This window comes from Loa loa (assembly GCF_000183805.2).
Source record: "Loa loa unplaced genomic scaffold supercont3.330, whole genome shotgun sequence".
NCBI lineage: Eukaryota > Metazoa > Nematoda > Chromadorea > Rhabditida > Onchocercidae > Loa > Loa loa.
Genome location: NW_018108510.1, coordinates 59523 through 75108, shown reverse-complemented (window position 1 = coordinate 75108; position 15586 = coordinate 59523). Strand labels below are relative to the sequence as shown.

General features: G+C 33.7%; 3 protein-coding genes across 3 annotated transcripts; 2 read left to right on the top strand and 1 right to left on the bottom strand.

The window, feature by feature from the left end:
* Positions 1 to 1179: 1179 nt before the first annotated feature.
* Positions 1180 to 1524, top strand: LOAG_06943 (hypothetical protein; the record flags this gene model as incomplete). Its single annotated transcript, XM_003142477.2, has 1 exon — positions 1180 to 1524. One exon carries the CDS (start codon positions 1180 to 1182, stop codon positions 1522 to 1524), a length of 345 nt encoding a protein of 114 aa, XP_003142525.1.
* A 167-nt stretch (positions 1525 to 1691) lies between these two features.
* LOAG_06942 (oxysterol-binding protein) lies at positions 1692 to 7976 on the top strand. Its single transcript, XM_003142476.2, has 14 exons — positions 1692 to 1880; positions 2533 to 2724; positions 2942 to 3148; positions 3542 to 3674; positions 3858 to 3955; positions 4116 to 4300; positions 4484 to 4661; positions 4970 to 5206; positions 5419 to 5586; positions 5863 to 5966; positions 6058 to 6231; positions 6642 to 6799; positions 7035 to 7099; positions 7375 to 7976. The coding sequence occupies exons 1-14, from the start codon at positions 1770 to 1772 to the stop codon at positions 7540 to 7542; spliced, it is 2178 nt and encodes a 725-aa protein (XP_003142524.2). The 5' UTR covers positions 1692 to 1769; the 3' UTR covers positions 7543 to 7976.
* A 3076-nt stretch (positions 7977 to 11052) lies between these two features.
* Positions 11053 to 12081, bottom strand: LOAG_06941 (hypothetical protein; the record flags this gene model as incomplete). The annotated part of the gene is made up of 3 exons (XM_003142475.2): positions 11834 to 12081; positions 11463 to 11595; positions 11053 to 11193 (listed from the first exon to the last, which is right to left on the bottom strand). Exons 1-3 carry the CDS (start codon positions 12076 to 12078, stop codon positions 11053 to 11055), a joined length of 519 nt encoding a protein of 172 aa, XP_003142523.1. The 5' UTR covers positions 12079 to 12081.
* Positions 12082 to 15586: the final 3505 nt, after the last annotated feature.

Below are 15586 nucleotides of genomic sequence, written 5' to 3'. Positions count from 1 at the left end.
CTAGCAAGAAGTGAAGTTTGGACTAGATCAAAAGGTAAATAATTAAGAAGACATGATTTAAACTACTGCACATAATCTGTCGCAAATCTAACTTGGGCCACTGCTAGCAGGTCAAGTTGACGGAAAATATTGAAATACTTGGAAAGAACTTTTTGGGATATGAAGTAATCATTTCGAACACGGTAGTACACTTCATAATCCACAACAAACGGATGTGCCCCAGTTTATTATTAGATTTGACCCGACATTATTCAGCGGCTGTTAAAGTGTAAATATATGGTGAGATGAGCAAACAAAGTTTTTTTTCGAATTTTCGCGAAAAGCTGTGGAAAAAATTTTGCGCAGTGTCAGTTCCAAACATATATTAACTGATACTTACATAGTAAATATAAGGGCACATAGGTCCACATGAGTCTGGTCATTGCTCATTAACGCTCACGTTCTGAGATAACCAATCCGAACAGTCGGTCTTGTTACTTATTTGACATCAGAAATTAGCACATTTTCATTACTTCATAACTACACTTGCAAAATTTTATGCTTTTTGAGCTTTTTATCTTCGGAATTGCTGCTTAGAATTTAAGTTTTCAACTGTTATGCAAATAAAAAAGAATGTAAAAGAAATCCCATTACATAAGGATATATATAAACCGTGCACACAGAAGGATAACATTCTTCCTTTCTTTTATCCTTCAGATTGGTGTCTTTGGAGTTCATCTTGTTGCGACGTTTTTGAGCTTAATTTTACGCGTTGATTTGTGTTTGTAATTCTTAATAATTATGCGATGTTAATATTGTTACTTTTATCTAACGGTTTAATTACCCAAGTTTGAGGTGGAAATAAAAAGATCTTGCAATTTTTGTATCTCATTGCGCATAATACTTCCAAAAAAATACAAATTTTCCACTTTAGACGTGCCATAAAATCTTACATTTTCTAGAAGGCTTCATTCATCACTCATAATGTTTTCAGTCTGATTCAGAAACGTGTCATTTTTTCATTCTCCTTTCACATCACAAAATGTGCTTGCTATTCATTCAAACATCACCCATTCAAGTGATATTGCTTAGCACTTTCCTGACCAGCAAACCTTAAATATATGACATATTTAATTCAGAGTGCATTCCTAGTTGAGTGCACTCCTTCTCGGGACTATCTCACATTAACATCCTCTCACTATGTTGTTAACTTTAGGGTCAATGAAACTCTGCACGCAATACTTGCAAAGACAACCGCCTAAGTGTCCTCGCTTTCCACTCAACAACCACACATACACACACAAACACACACACACACACACACACACACATACACACACATACACACACACACACACATACACACACACACACACACAACACAAACACACACACATAACACACCAAATACACTGCTTCCCTATGTGTCATTGGTATGCTTATCTATGTGTATTGTGTGTGTGTGTGTATGTGTGTGTGTGTGTGTATGTGTGTGTGTGTGTCTGCGTGCGTGTGTGTGTACCTAGTAAATACATTGTAATATAGGTATGAATTATGTGCATGAATTCATATTTACGGTAGGTAGCAGTAGTTTTTGCTGAACGTGAAGTCTTGATTTGCTCGTCTTCTGTCATCTTTTATATGTCGTCTGTGCCTCCATAATTTCTATGTATTATAGCTGATTTATTTCGGATATCAAGATAATGGAACGTTTTTAGGCACTAAAGTGACGACAGATCAGCACATAATGAATAATGGATAAAAATGGCTGAAGAAGCACTGTATCTAATATGGTCATGACGAATTTGAGCCCAGCCGAACCATCATTACATTTGGAACAAAGGTCATCCAACGCAGTCAATAATGATGAGAATGCTGATGATCGAAAAATTAGCTTGAAGGTTTCATTTTTCGGATTTCAAATTTAAAAAGTTGGGCCTACTATTTCTACCTTGTCCTTTATACAACACATATCACTTTGATGGCTTAGATATTTATCAGAATTGATGCCGCACAGTTGGTTGCATTCTTCAATCAAATAATTTTTTTCTTACTTTGAAATATCCATCATCTGCAAGAAGAAACAGCCAAAGTGTTATATAGTTTTGAATTTTTGCTTCTAATAAAATTCTGTTTTTCTCAACAAAGTTTGTACCGCGTTATTAAAGCTGGTTTTGTACAGCTTGGGAGTTGGCTTCTCCTTAATAATTATAATTAGTCTGCAACGACCGATCTGGATTTTAGTCCGTCTTAAGCGGGTCAGACAAATAAATAAGGTTCTGAAAAAGCCAGCCTTATTTCTTTAAAAAAGAAGTTTTTCCCGTAATTATCCCTGGTTTACTTTGACCCTTTGGTATTCAAGGTATTCAAGAAACTATGGAATAATGCATTCAAGTTGAACCGATGTCATCCAACAGCATGTAAAGGGTAACCCAAATGTCAACCTTTAGTTCGGTAAAGCGAACTTTTTTGAAGGAGTTTTGGGGCACACAAAATTATAAATTTCAGCTTTAAATGTAGAACTAGAAAATCGAACTGATTTGAACTTTTTAGAAGCAAAAACGAGAATACCGTGATGAGAAAAAACGAGTTACACGAGAATTGCTTACAGCTTTGCATGATCCGACAACTGTCGTTATGGCTGACTGGCTAAAAGTTCGTGGAACTTTAAGAAAATGGAATCGGTATTTTTGCATACTGAAGCCGGGTTTACTGCTTATTTATAAAAGCAATAAAATTGATAAGGTGAACATCTTATCGGTCATATTTATTTTGTTATTATTGATCAATCTCATTGACAAATAATTGGAAAAAGAGGGAGTGTCTTCAGCCCTAATTACCACTGTAAGAGTCAGTCTAGTATTTTTATTAAGGTAAGATCAAGTAACACAGTGAAAAGTTTTTTCTTTCTTTTTTCTATTCTCCACCACCATTCTATGCCAAATTTGTATTGCTTTTGAAGCCGGGTCACTGGATTGGTACAGTTCTGTTGAACAACTGTGAACTAATCGAAAGACCGTCGAAAAAGGATGGATTTTGCTTTAAACTGTTCCATCCAATGGATCAGAGTATATGGGCAACGCGTGGACCGTTGGGAGAAAATCATGGTATCGTTACAATTCAGCCTTTACCTACTACTTATCTGATTTGTCGAGCATCATCTGAGCAGGTAATAATAGGTCATCTGTTTTACGCTGGATCTGTCCTGAACGTTATGATTCCATAACTTATCTTTTCTTTATGAATTAGTTTGATTTTTGATGCAGATTTATCTTGATTGAAATTCTAAAACTTAAATGTCTTCTGGACCTCGATCGATCGATTTCACGGAGAAATTAAAATTCCATTTTAATGTATTTGTTTCTGCATTTAGGCAGGCGGCTGTTGGATGGATGCTTTGCATTTGACTCTTCGTTGCAGTGGTCTCTTAATGAGAACCATGTGTAAAGCAAGTCTTTGATTTTTTATTCAAGTCTACTGCATATTTGACGGTTCAGCTATTCAATTTAATGTATATTTCGAAAATGTGTGACAGAAAATATATCTCTTGTTGAAAATTTAGCTTTCTGACTGTGATCAGAAAGGAGAAGAAACAACCATCGATGAACAGAATACCTTTGGTGATATTTCTTGTAACGATACCGTTGAAAGTTCTCGAGAATTCAACGAAGTTGAGGCGGAAAAGCACTTTGATGGTTAGGAAGTTTGTCCTTTTGTTTTTTCGTAATTGTAATTGTTAGGCTTTGTTTGAAACATTAATCACATTTGGTCTTATAACATTAGACTATGCGAAATATTAGTATGGTGTCTTGACTAAGCACTTTCAATTTCGTAATTTTTATGCTCACTAAATTAATTGAGGCTTTTTTTAAATGAAGGTCTGAATGATGATATTGATCGGGTAGCATCAGATAGTGATGATAGAACTACTGACTATGAAGAAGAAAGCTCATACATTCAATCAGATCCAGAGCAGGTCTACTTTTTAACGTGTTATTTCAGTGTTATCAATTTTGTTGAAAAATTGTAACTTAAATTTGAAGTGATTCTGATTTATAAAAAATAAAAAATAAGATTCTGAAAGAGGAATTTGGAATCACTGTTGTGCAAGTTTTAATTGCTAAGATTTTATTTAGTTTGGTCCAACAGTACAAATTGAAGATCTTGCTGATGAAAACAAAAGTCTTGTATGGAGTTTACTGAAACAAGTACGACCTGGAATGGATCTTTCAAAAGTTACTTTGCCCACATTCATTTTGGAGCCGCGTTCCTTCCTCGAAAAGCTTGCAGATTTCTATTACCACTCATATGTCATTGCCGAGCAAGTTTTCTGACATCTTTTCATCAAAGATAACAAGAAGTGACATCTGGTTCATAAAAAGAGTGATAAGGTGGTCAATGGTGCTTACTTTTTCCTTTTGCCTTATCTAATTTCTATGAAAAGTTTCAAATACTATAGTTCCTGACCTCTTTTTTCTTAATTTCATTCTGAATTTCATTCTAGAGCTACTGCTCAGGATGATCCCTTACAAAGAATGAAGACGATTGTAAAATTTTATTTGAGCGGATTTTACAAGAAACCAAAAGGTTTGAAGAAACCATACAATCCGATATTAGGGGAAACATTTCGATGTAAGTGGGAACACCCCGACAATTCGACATCGTACTATATTGCTGAACAGGTTACTTTTCCGATTTTGGCTACACTTTCTGAGTGCTCTTTTCCAGATATTTTTTGAGCTGTAAAGCAGAATCATTTTATACAATTTTTTGTTTTGATCTTATTTTAATGATTCATAAATGGATGTTTTGTGCGCCTCTAATAAATTTATTAACCTCCATCGATTTTCAATTAAAAAATTATCTGGGCTCTCGAGGAAGACACTGTTGAATTGTTTAAAGATCAAATTTAATGCAAATGTCAATTAATTAAAGTAGAATTATCTTATTCATAGAAATCCATTTTTGCCTGAAATGTGCTTCACTCCAGGTCTCCCATCATCCACCAGTTTCGGCCCTTTTTCTTACAAATCGAAAAGCAGGTTTCAATATATCGGGTACAATATTGGCAAAAAGTAAATATTACGGGAACAGTTTATCGGCTATGATGATTGGTGACGTACGAATAACGCTTTTGCAACGAGGTGAAACATATACTGCTACCCTTCCATATGCTAACTGTAAGGGTATCATGATTGGAACACTATCAATGGAATACGGTGGTCAGGTGAATCTCTTCTCATTTTCTATATATCAGCATGCTATTTTTAATAATCTGAATCCAGAATGAAAGTGACTAGGTGGGTAGTATGTGAGTTTAAGGCTTTTAAAACGATATGAGAGCCCTGATTTGGGCATGAAATTTCTTTAAATATATTTATAAAACAAGTAGTTGTTTTCAACAAAGAAGTAATCATACTAAAAGATAGCTCATTTAAGGTAAGAATAGAGTGCAATCGTACCGATTATGTATGCGAACTTGATTTCAAATTAAAGCCATTCATTGGAGGAACAGTAAATCTTATTACGGGAGATATCAAATGTAAAAAGGAATCGGTGGCGCATATTGAAGGAGCTTGGGATGGCGAAATTTATATAAATGAAAGAGTAAAGATTGGTCTTCTGAAGCAGCGTCATTAGTTTCACATTTATTGGAGGAAATATGACGTCAAGTTTGCCCCTGTCTTGCAACATCTTTAAAGCTTTTGTGTCTTTAGAGGATGTTATACCATTGCCAAAAACATTTGGACTTTTGTTGCAACAGTGCTAAAGATGAAATAGAATTATACTTAAATTATAATATTACAGCGACTCATATGCAGATGTAAATGATCTTGACATATTTATTCGAAAATCGTAAATTTTTCATCATTTCTCTTGCAGGATATGAAAACACTTTTATGGTCACCAACACCTGATGTAATTGCAAAACGACTTAAACGTTACGAAGTTCTTTTGGAAGAGCAGGGTGAATGGGAATCAAAGAAGTGCTTATTTTTTCCATCCTAGAAGTTTTTAATCCTCGACTTGGTGAGTAGTATGGCTAATGAGAGTCGGAGTTATTACTTTCCAATTAAGGTTATGGTTGAAAGTAAGTGAAGCGATAGCTCAAGATAATCAGAAAGCTGCAACAGAAGAAAAAAGTAAATTAGAGGATGAACAACGCACTCGCGCCAAATCTGGAATACACTACAAACCTAAATGGTTCAAGCAGGATTTGCTGTCGAAAAATTACGAATACATACATGCTGAGTTAGTAATTCGCTTATTTGTTCAACTTTCTATAAACCATGCAGTGTTGTTTCTTCCAGTACAATCTTGTGGGTAATATTTCAAATATAGTCCCGAAACGTTACATGTCAACTGCAGTTGAAAAAATCGGAAGTTGATGTGAGCTCGTAATATGTAAATGCGGTGATGTCATAGTTTCTGCAATTTAAGAATTGTCTATGAAGGGATAATAATTCTTAAATTACACGTTACAATATTAATATCAAATTTGCAGACACATTTATGCAGCTGTCTTTTTAGTGACTTGTATCAGGAATAAAGGCTTGGAACTTGATTTTGGTGGTTTTTTTATCAACTTTATGCTTGATATTAGTACCTTTTGTCTGCCGACAAAACGTAACACATCTTTTGAAGGTAAATCTTCATTATAGTTATCAAGCATGGGATGAAAATGATGATATTCGTCAAATTGAGCATGGTTATGTGATACGAACAAAAACTAAACATGGAACCAAAGAACGATCTGCTTCACCGCCGAGTTCAATTTCAGTGCAGCAAGAACAGTCTGAGGATTCTGACCCACTTGGAAGTATGTTACTTTTTTAACTGTGGATGGAATGACTCTCCGAATCTTTATAATGAAATAGTTCCGCAAAACTCGTCGAAATCATCAGGGAAATTTTTGAAGCAAGTGCAGTTGCAGATTCTTTCCTTAATTTTTCTAGAAAATGCATTGTGTTATCGCGACTTTTAATCTGCTGTTTTCTCTTTAGTTCATATTCTACGAAGAATTTTCGGAATCTCCCTGTATTTTAATTTTATAGGTAAGCAATATCGCAAGAAAAGGCCACAACTTACACAAGATTCTGATCGCATACAACAAGTACAGGTGAAGCTTTTTTTTCTTCGACTTTTTTGAGTCTCCCAACCTTTCTGCATGTTTAATTATTCGGCTTTCATATTTCTCTAAACCTAAACTTCTGAATCTTTAAAGCCCACAACTTCCCGTAATAGGAATTACGCTTTATTTATTTAAAAATCTTCGAATGAGGAATAAAATTTGACCTTTACATTTCCAAAAAAAATCATTATAGTTCAGAATTTTCACGATGTTGGTTTTGTAGTTTATCCTTGTTGAAAAGCTTTCATAGTCATTTTTTAAAGGACACTCTGGATCGTACTGTGCAATTCTTACAGCGTTTCGAAACAAACTTTGAGAGGAGATCTAGTATGGCCATAACACAACAGCAACTAATCGTGATTATGGCTTTTTTTGTAATTTTTCATGCTGTCATCTTGCCTCTTCTTCTCGAGATATTACGTAAGCTATGACTTCTTCACTGACCTGATGTTCTCCGAAATCTACATGCTTTGTGATTATATGTGCACTTTTGAAGATTTTCAACCGTAACATTGTTAGTGTTCAATTTATGAAATTCATAGAAGTCTTTTTAGTGTCTTACAGGTGATGTCAGTTATTTTTAACAATTTTACGGTTAAAAAATAGGTTTCAATTAATCATATCAATTTGTGCATCAATATAACTATTGAAGCTGCATTATTATGTATACGGGATATCTTTGTCGAAGTTCCGAGTCATTTGTTTATTTATAGTCATTATCATATTTTGGCATTCTAAAATTTTCTGTTTGTGAAAATTTTCGTTGCTTCACGTTTTTAGGATTTTAACACTGTGCACATTAAAAACAGTTCTATTTTTGCCATATTTCATCTGAACGAGTCTTTTCGATCTTTGAACGTCAACTCTCAGTTCCTGTTGAATTATAATGTCATTAGGTAAGGAAATATTAAACTTTTTACTGCATAATCCTTGTTCGTTGTGTAGCAATTACTTACAAATGAAAAGTATGTTTACACTCTTTCTTTTTAAATAAATAAATGCTCTACATACTAATGTAGTACAGTAGAAGTGCTAGAGTGAAAGTGTTAGAAAGCATGTCTGGAGTGTTAGATTTGAGAATTACTAGTTACCGGAATAAAATAAATGCAAACTAGGGAAACTAATATTTATTTAAAAGAGCTATGAGAAAAAATTAAAGTTTCAAGGTGCAAAACTAGTTGCCCATTACGTAAGTCTTGAAATATTTGCGAGAAAAAGCCTACTGCATGGAGTTTTGATCTATCCGAATGAAGTTAATCCTCACGAATACGAAGTATAGCTGAAACAATTTCGGAACTAAGTTTTAAAGCTATATCCGACTACATGTCTAACTTACGTTTGACACTTCGTACTTAAGAGCAAAGAAGAGTAGTTCATTCAAATTCAGATGTAAACTGGTGTCAATTGGTAAGTGAAGTCTGGTTTTGAAAACTGATGAAAGCTCAAACATAAAGGCAACGTATTCCAAACAAACAGTGGATAACGTTTGCTAAAGTTATATGCACTTCTGATTCAAGTATTATCATTAAATTTGTTAAAACGATACAAGTTTTCATTTGAAGTATCTGCTGACGACACGTAGTCATTCTCAAAATTAATTCGATGGTAAAACATAGGTCGCATACTTCTTTAGCCTACAATAGAATAAAAATTTGTTTTGCTCAAAAGATTGCAAACAAGAGGAGATTTGTTAATGAATTAAGATTTGCTACTGCTTGCTTGACGGGTATTGGGATTGTGAATTTTTTTATTGATTTCAATAGAACTAAAGCGAGTTATGGATTTATCATCATTAACTGGTGTTGCCGGATTTCCATTGTATTCCCAAAATTCATTATCTGCATTTCATTGCTTCATTCTGAGCGTGTAATAATTAAGCATTGCTTGCTAATTTAAAGGTTTGTTATTTTATTTCAGTGGAAATCTTAAATTTGAATTCGGGATTTTCTTCAACAATAAGTGCTAAGCAATAGTAATATATGCTCGGACCCCCTACAAAATCACCTAATTTCGAAATCGCCTTATGGAATAACAACTTAAATCATTGGCGTCCATTTCATTCCAATATATGGCTTAGAAGTGATAGTTACAAAGTGTGGTATTCTTCAAGCCATCATTGTGAAATGAAATCTTCCAAATTAAACATATGATTTTCTAAGTTGGAGCAATGCTTCCCACATCAACAATGTATTGATTTTGGACTATTTTCCACAAAATATATCATTAAATTAAGACCAGTAACTTGCTGTCATCATCATCACTTTTCAATCAGTGGAAAAGTCATAGCAGAAATTTAGTTGGAAGGAAGCAGACAGATCTAAACTTCAGTTTAGATTTGGGATCTAAAAATAACTAATTAAACTTCAATGAACATACAAATTCAACCGGCTAAAAGTTGATGCATAAGTTTTCTATTAATACATTGACATGTGACTTGCAACTAAAAAAAATGAATTCCATCCAAGAATTATTCAAACCGATGAAGAAAAAATTGTTTAAATATTGACTACCTTTTTAATTTACGGTAACACATCGCTGAATATGATTCTTAGCAATGGTTTTTAGCCCATCCGCCCTGTGTTGCTTTTTTAAACAGCCACCAAGATTTTTCAAAACAAATTTATTAAACGATTTAACGCATTATTGATTTTTCATAATCCTTGAAATTCGAAAATCTTTTAAAAAAACATCAGTAGATTTAGCCTTGTACCCATTCTCTTGGATGCTATTTCATTAATTCAAAAAAAAAGAAATAGGATCTTCGTTTATCAGTACGATATGGACATCGTTCACGACAGAACGAAACTTCTCTTTTACTTTCGATTCAGTATTTTCATTGCACCAACAAAGCATTGATTATTTTGTTGTAATCATTCGTGTTTTATAGTTGTTTACTTAACTCGAAATGTTATGTATAATTGACAGAATTGCCAGAATGAAATGTAAATTCTCATACTATCGTTTCTGCGAATTAAGCGACACTGTAACAAAATACAACAATTACTTTTTTAATTCGAAGAAAATTTTAACTTAAGAATTTTAATCAGGCTTCACTTCACAGCGAAATTGTTAGGGATTTAATAAAATATTTCTATAAACTGTTTGGCTAAATAATGCAGAATTCTTCTAGAAAAAGATTTCGTAGATCTGGAATAAACTTCAAAAATGATAAATCTTTTTATTGCATCTGCATTATCACTTTATATCAACTTTTTGATTCCAAGTACTGGAATTCCCTGTCCGCAATTAAAGATTTAGTGTTTGAGCTTTCCGTGTTTTTTGACAATAACCTACCAGCGTTAATTCTCAATCTTATTTTACGTTTGGATTTAATTCTAAAGATCTTACTCGGATAAGTTAAAGCTATTCGGAAATTTATTCATTATTGATGAAATACCACTGTTTAGACTTAGTTTTCCCGAACAACAAGTACTGGTCTGCATAAGTTTCTTTATCTCGCAACGTTTTATCATTAATCATCAACAGTTTTTCTAAAGTTACAAAACATCACGGATAGAAGATTTGCATAGAAAATTAGGACATCTAAACACTGTAAATTGCAATCAAATTTATTCCTTAGCAACTAAGAAACTGATAAATTAAACAAAATACACAAAATGCAATAAAAACATTCACATCAAAAAACAAAACAAAACAACATTGGTCCTATTCGCTGCTGACGTTTTATTCATTAAATGAATACAAGATTAAAGACTATAAATATAAAAGTTATCCATATCTTTACTAACTTCGAAACAATATCTTATCGTATTAGTCATTTAAATAATGACAATGGCATTAATGCAGATATGCATAAGGTAAGTAGATGACTACTCGTCAATATATTTTGGATTAGTGTAACAAACAATAAAAGTTTTATCAGGCAATGCATAAAATAAACATTCGATATGGATATACAGTTATTAATAATAGGATATATCTCATTTGCTTTTATACCAGCTATCAACAAGAGTTCCATTATCATCAAACCAAGCAATATAACCACATGTTGCCTTACCCTTCAAACCAAACAGTGAAATCCGATCACAACGATCGCCATTAATTTCAGTTGAATTTTGAGCCTAAAATGATGCCAATGCACAAGAGAATTTCACATTCAACTTTTTCAAACAATTTAACGCATAAATCAAAAGAAATTATCAGTCCAAAGAGAAACCACGTTCATTTAATGAATAAACAAGTATGAAAAATTTTTTCGAAATTAGAAAAATCTTTGATTACAAGAAAACGGAGAAAGAATGAAGACCCGAGAAAAAAATGAATAAGAAATAAAGATGAAAAAAATAAAAAAAAAGAAAGGGAATCGTTTGGAACATAATAAGGAAATTACTCGATGATTGAAGTGATTTATAGAACAGTCCAGATGACCACAATGACCATGATTATCGTATCGGCAGTAAATATTGTGTGCGGTAAATGCACTCATCCAGCGACCACTCCATGTACATTCGGATGGATCACTCCTAAAGCTGGGGAATTCGATTTCTGAATTAAAACAACAAATAAATAAAACGATCATAAGTTGCTATTTAATTATTTTATAGAGTTTTGGTATGACAGATGTGATAAAATGGAATTATCAATATGTAATAAGTAGAAATTTCGAAAATCAAATGAAACATACTGTTAATGTTTAGAGAGCACTGGATGTTAAAGTGTCATCAAATTAAAATTTTGCTTTTGTAACGGAACTAAACTTACTTGCAGCAAAAACGTTTTTTAAAATTTCCACCTAAAATAGTACTACATGATTCGCCGAAACTTGGATCCGGTTTACATATCCCAGCAAACCACCAATTACTGCAACGTCCATTGCTGTTCCGAATGTAGTCATATTCTGCTTGACAGTGTCCATTACAAAATGGAGCTGTTCCAAACCATTTACAACCACCATCCGAAGGGTATGGATGATAAGTCGTCAAATCCGAGACTGCTTTAGTTGTCATTCCTCAAATCAACCTTTTTTCTGAATAAAAATGCCAGCTGTTTCCCAGAACTTGATACAAAAGAAAATAAACTGAGCAAAATAAAGTGGAAGATACACAGTGTTCACAAAATTTACATTTTGTTTTTGAGTCCGAAAATAATTTTTCGTGCCACAAGACCAAAATTTTCAAGTTAGGAGATCTTGGCACTTCTTCGTTTCTAAATTCAAGAGATGCTGGTCTTCATCATACAATAAGGATGGCAATATCAGTTATAACTTCTGTAATCGCAAGTCGGAAGCCTCTTCTGCATTACTTATGAGAAGAGATCGTACCGTTTTAAAGCGAAGTGTAATTTAGAGAAATTCCTATCAACATGGGATGACAATTTTGTCTTTCTTCCCGTATACATCATACTTCATAGATATTTTCATTTACAGCAACCACTATGAAAACTGATAACAAGCGTACCAATGATGCCATGCAGAACGGCCTCAATTACTGACTCCGCATCCTTCTTCACGCGTACGTGTCTCTTCTCACGTCCTAAGCTTACCTTTGAGTAAGTAATTTCAAACCCCTTTTCAAATTGTGAAAGTCCCCAACCCTCCCGCTAATTTGCTTTATATTTGTTTTCCAGAATGTCGTTTTTCAACATTCATCTTCAATTTCAACTGAAAAGAATTTGAGAAAAGTCACAACAATTCACCAATGATGCCAGTTACAAAAGCGCCGACAAATGGCGTGCTCAGTAGTCCCACATCTCGATGCACCCGCTTTATTGTTATACCTAAATTAAAATCGGTTTAAAGACTGATTGTTAAAACATTTATTAAATTGCTGAGGAAATTTCTAATTCTCCTAGTCACTAAAAAAATAATTTTTATATGCGATTAATATTTACCATTCCATTTCATTTTTGAACTATCCATTCCCTAATCTTATGAAGATCCGAAAACATGAATTTAAAACTACCATCCGAAACTTCAAGTACGCTGTTGTTATTTGCACCACCTGAAAGCACTATTCTTTTATCAAAATGAGGGCTGCCAGCTATTCGAACAGAGCTTTCATTTACGATGAAGAAAAACACAGGAAACGATTGATACAGTGAAGTCAATGACATAACTGATGAATGTCTTTCGGTGCCTAAAATAACCTCACGTAAGGCACAACAGCTTTGGAAAATGAAACTTTAAAAAAAAAGCAGTTACTATACATCACAAAACAATACTTGCTTGATCATCCGTCTCTTTGCCTCCTTTGTATCGACTCGCTACGAAATGATCAAGCTCACTTTTTATCAGTTTTCGAAAAATAAAACTCAGTCATTTAGATTGAAGTAAGCTATAGCAAGCAATGTAAGATTGCTGAAAGGGCATGGACACAAAATCCAGGCTATCATATAGGTAGACAAATTCTAAGACATATAACTAACCTAGCATACAAATAAAGAATTTCCGAACGAAAATGGAAACTATACATAAATCCACAAGACAAATCCAGCATCTGTCAACTACTGAATTAAAAACCTTTACAAGTCTGTAACAGTAGCTAATCAAAACAGCCAACAAAATCAAAATGTTTATGCTTTCCAAATTTAATTTCGTTAGTAGTAACGATGAGTACATTATCATGAAGGATACTTTTCTTTTACTATGTTATAAAAATAGGTTTCGTCCAATTCTGGAGCACCCTTCCAATCTCAATTTTCATTTGGGTAGTTTCTTGATCAATAAAGGTGTCCGTAATTTATCATCGCGTTAATGCTATTAACAAGCGCTATAAAATGTAAATACGAAACAGTTTCACGGACATTACAAATTTGAAATTGAAGTACCAACTTACCAAAAAAAAAAAAAAAATGAAAATCATTAATGAGTAAAATTAATCATTTTGTCGCTAGCCTCGTTTTCCAACGACCATCACCTCTGTGTTACTGATAAGTGTTCATAATAAATAGAGTTTAATCACTTTAGAACTAATAATGAGAAAAAATCACGGTGGTTATTGTAAACAGCAAGCATGCATTCAAGCAAGAATAACTACGCATGCACGTTCTAATGGCGCTCAAGGCGTTCAAATAAAAATTTATGATCAAAGATTGCTGTTAAATGAAAGCGCTGTGATGAAGAAAAATTGGATTGTATTGCTGATAATGTTCGAGGAGAAAGTACCGTTCAGTGATATTTAATCAGAGGAATTTGAAAAACATGAAGCAATGAATTTTTCAAAAGAAGCAGTGAACCGCTTTAATGGAGCATATTCGATTTGGATACGCTGTAGAGATATTTCAGTTCTTACTTATCCGTGTTTCATTCATGCCTACCTATCAGTCGTTTTTGCAACGAGATTGACAAAGCGGTGTTATCAAGCGTGATATGCAGTGTAACATCTCAGAGTGCATCAATCTTTATTAAAAGATAATAATTAGAGTTGGAAGGGAGGATTTGATTCATTTGAGCAATGCATTGATTTCATTGATTCATTGGCTTCATTGATTTCATTTGAGCAAATGTGAAACAACGAAGGACTTCTAACATACCAGCAGAACGTTTCAACAATTAAGCTTCGGTCCGCATTTTGTGAATTGTTTAACACAAATTACAATGATTTCGATGAATGCTTTAAATGTTTACATTACCGAATAATTCGGTTGTTAATACAAGTTATGAAAATGAATTAAAGAATAAATTGAGAGTTTACACGTTTTAATAATGACCTTTAAGAAATCAAACTGAAACGAAATGGAACAACGTGCGGGATGCCAAGAAATAGACTACAAATTAGAAAAACACCGATTAGTTAATAAGCCACTTCAAGTTGATCCCACTTGAATATTTACGAAGTCCGAAATCCGGTTCACCACTGCCGGTTTAACGTGCTGGAAGTAGATCAGAACACACAGAAGTGGAAGTGGAAGATGACCCCATACTTGATTATGGGATCATCTTCCATCAAACAATAGTTAGTACTGTCAGTGAATAATTTGAAGTACTTGCCAATAAATCGGCTATCAAGGTCAAAATGATGAAGTCATCCATTCGTGAGAATGATTCATACTGAAATCGGTCCCTCTGTCTGTCAGTTCCTGTTCGAATTCATGTTTAAACCGTAGTGAAAATGGAACGAAGGTCTCCTCTTTGCTTTCAAAAATTTCAGGATCATGCTGATGATAGCTTCAGTGTCATTCTTGAGCGTGCACTATCGGTTGGTTGGTTATTTAAAAGAGAACGATGTTTTCGTAGTCCTGTTTCCAACTTTAATTTCATTATAATTAAATGATCAGCTATAAAATGTGATTACTGATACAAACAAAACAAGCATGTCACCACAATTATTGAGGACTCACTAATCCAGTGAATGAAGATGAAGAGCCTGCACTTCTCAGAAGTGGCTTAGAATCAAGTGAGAGAAAGCCTGCCGTGTTGTGTGTGTGTGTGTGTGTGTGTGTGTGTATATATGTGTGTATGTGTATGTGTATGTGTGTGTGTGTGTGCGTGTGTGTGTGTGTATGTGTGTGTTTGTG